At 42.1% G+C, this 4,367-nt stretch overlaps 1 protein-coding gene across 5 annotated transcripts in view; it reads right to left on the bottom strand.

Annotated features, from left to right (window-relative positions):
* Positions 1 to 2,665: 2,665 nt before the first annotated feature.
* The window catches only part of LOC143025397 (2-alkyl-3-oxoalkanoate reductase), an 18,029-nt gene continuing 16,327 nt past the window's right edge, over positions 2,666 to 4,367 (bottom strand). For all 5 annotated transcript variants that reach the window (XM_076185014.1, XM_076185018.1, XM_076185015.1 and 2 more), the window contains one exon: positions 2,666 to 4,367. This exon is cut by the window's right edge and continues 33 nt beyond it. In XM_076185014.1, coding sequence (XP_076041129.1) covers positions 3,934 to 4,367 — 434 coding nt within the window. In that variant the 3' untranslated portion in view covers positions 2,666 to 3,933.

Below are 4,367 nucleotides of genomic sequence, written 5' to 3'. Positions count from 1 at the left end.
GACAGTATAAATTATCCGGTATTGTTTTTATGACCATATATCAGGAAATCAGACTTTTCTTGTTTGATTATCTTATTCAATTAATAGTTTATTTATTCATTTATTTATCTATTTATCTATGTATCTGTCTATCTATTTATCTAAATTTTTGGAATGTGGAAAAAAACTCTATTATCTCGTTTCACGTCATGAACTCGTAATTTATAAAAATTGAATTACTTTCAAGGATGAGAACTCAAACAGATAAGAACAGTACATAATGCTACACAGACACAAACACACACACACGCACACACACACACACACACACACACACACACACACACACACACACACACACACACACACACACACACACACACACACACACACACACACACACACACACACATACACACACACACACACTGTGGTTAGGGTTCGAATCCCGCCCAGGGCTGAAATAATTTCAGTATCGCTGCGCTTCGAGTCGTTACTCCAACTCTCGTGGGCGGGGAGTTGGGTGCGTGTGTGCGTGTAAGGTCACAGTATTACCCATAGATCGGTCATACGAGCTCTGAGCTCTCATCCGGGAGGGGAATAGCTGTCGATCACGAGCCGAACACGTGATCCAAGACCATGGTGAATCACACACACCACACACACACACACACACACACACACACACACACACACACACACACACACACACACACACACACACACACACACACACACACACACACACACACACACACACACACACACACACACACACATACTTGATGGATGGCGCATTAGTAGTACTCACGGCGGTCCGGGTTCGAATCCCGCCCAGGGCTGTATAATTTCAGTATGGCTGCGCTGCGAGTCGTTACTCCAACTCTCGTGGGCGGGGTGATTGGGGTGTGTGTACGTATAAGGTCACAGCATTACCCATAGATCGGTCATATATGAGCTCTGAGCTCTCTTCGGGGGAAGGAAATAGCTGTCAAACAAGAGTCCAAGACGTGCTCCAAAACACCATGGTGAATCACACACACACACACATGTACTTGCACACACACACACACAGACACACACACCGTGGTTAGAGCTCTGGCCTGCCACTACGGAGGTCCGGGTTCGATCCTCGCCCGGGGCTGAAATAATATATCAGTATCGCAGCGCTGAGGGGTGTTACTCCAACTCTCGTGGGCGGGGAGTTGGGGGTGTGTGTGTGTGCAAGGTCATAGCATTACCCATAGATCGGACCTACGAGCTCTGAGCTCTCTTCCAGGAGGGAAATAGCTGTCGATCACGAGTCCAACACGTGATCCAAAGACCAAGTGAATACACACACACACACACACACACACACACACACACACACACACACACACACACACACACACACACACACACACACACACACACACACATATATATATATATATATATATATATTTATATATATATATATATATATATATATATATATATATATATATAAATGTGTGTGTATGTATGTCTTACCTTTGAGAGTGGATAATCCACTACTCGTAATCATGGGACTCGAGTTGATCAGCTAATGGGAAAGATGGGATCAAGTCCTAACACGTAGAGTCCATCGGGTTAAGTGACCCTATGGCGGGTTTGAGGGAGAGGGTGGGTGGGGTGGGAGTGCGCGTGTGACGTCACATCCGCTCGAGGTCATCTAAGGTGAGTTGGCGGATCATAGGTCATAGGTGATTGTAATGGTGAGATTTTCTCTCTTGTTGATCTATTTCTTCATTTAATTATTTATTAATTGGTTGATTTGTTTATCTACTTACGTATTTATTTATTTATGTTTGTTAATTTAATTGTTGATTTAGGTTTTAATTTGTTTATTCATTTATTGATTAATTCATATTTTCATTTATTCATTTATTTATGCATTTATTTATTTATTTGTTTATATATTTGCTTATTTACTTATTTATGTGTTATTTTTATTTGTTTCTACTGTCTACGGTAAATGAACTTGCCATTAAGATCCATAATTGCTTCGTTGTAGACTAATTGGTATGATACCCATCTAGACCAGTCACATGTTCCTGTGGTCTGTCAGATTTTTATTAAAAAAAGGTGTGTGTGCGTGTGTGTGTGTGTGTGTGTGTGTGTGTGTGTGTGTGAGAGAGAGAGTGTGTGTGTGTGTGTGTGTGTGCGTGTGAGTATGGAATGGGGTGTCATGAATAAAATCGCCATTTGGCATCAGGCTTAAAAATAACCACACGGTCCGTTCTTCATAGGAACAGAAATAAACGAAGAGGAATTGCGCACTGAACGACATTTGAGAATGAAGGACCAATTAGTCTTCCGCTAATGATCATACGAGACCTGGGTTCTGTGCGCCAGGAATTGCCTTACCTGGAGTCGACGCTGACGGAGGAGGTGATGGGAGGGGCGGGGGCCTGGGGGGATTGCCCGGTGGTTGTTTTGGTTGTGGTTGTGGTGATTGAGGCTGTGGTTGTGGTAGTGGTGATGGTGTCAGTGGTGATAGTGGTGGTTATGGTAGTGGTAGTGATGTTGGTTGTGGAAAAAGTTGTGGATGTGATAATGATATGCATATGAATATATGCACGTGCTACCACTGTGCCATCAAGTGCACACACACACACATATATATATATATATATATATATATATATATATATATTATATATATATATATAAGAAAAGATTCATCTGGACCCAGTGATTTTGTATTTGTAAATCTATCAGTATGTTTGATTACTTCACCGATGATGATGTTAGGTCATCCCCACTTAAGACCGTGTCGAAGTCAGGTATCATATCTACCCTCTCCTTTGTAAATACCGTGAGAAAATATTGATGAAACGCCTCCGAATCTATCAAGACGTTTTTGTCGTTTTGAATCGTGCCAATCCTTTCTATATATTTTGTTATGTAGAGTTGAAAGAATCCCTTTAGATTGGATCTCGCTTGTCTGGCAACCTTAATTTTGTAGTTATGTTTCGCTGAGCGTGTGTTCTTTTTAACCAGTCTAGCTATATTGTTATAATTAGATCACAGTAATGTTTACCTGTTTTTGTCTCTTTTTATTCCGATCTCATTTTTCAGCCTATCCGCCATCTATTTGAAAATATCAATATTCTTCCCTATCGTCCCAAATATTTCCTCAGTTTGTCAAAATTGGCTCTCCTGAAGTCAGGCACTAGAATGTTATTTGTACTATTCAATTCTTCCCATGTAATATGAAATCTTATTTTTTGATGATCACTAGAGACTAAACTAGACTTTTCTCGTCAGATCCTCATTATTAGTTAAGAGTAAGTCCAAATTATTCTCTCCCCTCGTAGGATCTGTAATAATTTGTTTGTAGGAAATTATCTTGTGGCGTATCGAAAAAAAAGTTGCGCTTCCTGATCTGTTAAAACTTCCCAGTCAATGTTTCTATAGTTAAAATCTCCCATGATCAAAACATTTTTGAATCAGGAATTCAGTCTCTTCAATGCTTAGGTTAGATAGTCTGTATAGGACATCGATAATAATTTTCTTATTCTTGCCTATAATCTCCACCCAAATAGATTTCATGTTTTTCTCTTCCTTAATCGAATTTGAAAACAGATTAATGTTAGTTATGACGTCATGCTGTCATTCAAGACGTCGGTGATGACGTTTTAAGAGACATGACATATGGGACATGATGCTAAAAAATACACGACATATGACACCTTAGAAATAATATGTGATATCTGATCCAATATAACGTCACTAAGGAGATGACGCGATATGACGTAACCGACATGACATCATTGATGCTGATAACGTCACTGATGCTGATAACGTCACTGATACTGATGGCATCACTGATGTTAATGACATCCCTTGTATGATGACGTCATTTGTATTGATGACGTCATTTATATTGATGTCGTTTGTGTGATGACGTCACTTATATTGATGACATCATACCTTCGGATTCGCACAATACCGGGAATAGAAGGCGTTGGCCCGGTTCGAGGCCTCTTTCCACGGATACTTTGGCGAGTACCCGAGGCTAAGCCTTGCCCGGGTCCTCGAGTAGAACGCCGTCGTGCACACCTGACGAAGGAAGCTCGGAGGAGGAAGACCTGCCCTCACCCTCTTGAAGGGATCTCCCGCCCAGCAGCGGGACCCCTCCGTCACCCACAGAAGGAACCGGAGGACCAGGACGAAGAACATCATCACGACGTACGGGAGCTTCCAGGAGCTGGCGGGGACTCCCAGAGGCGCAAGGAAGGGCTTCAGGAGCCCTTCTGGTGACCTCAAGGGCGTGTCATCCGTGACGAAGACGGGGAGACCTCCGCAGTAGTCCAGCGGTGGTGGTGAAGGGAGCTCCTTCGACGCCTTCAGGAGGGAGC

This window comes from Oratosquilla oratoria, chromosome 5 (genome assembly GCF_046742065.1).
Source record: "Oratosquilla oratoria isolate Oo_2021 chromosome 5, ASM4674206v1, whole genome shotgun sequence".
Taxonomy (NCBI): Eukaryota; Metazoa; Arthropoda; class Malacostraca; order Stomatopoda; family Squillidae; genus Oratosquilla; species Oratosquilla oratoria.
Note: the sequence above shows the minus strand (reverse complement) of the source record. Positions and strands in the feature narration are given on the sequence as shown.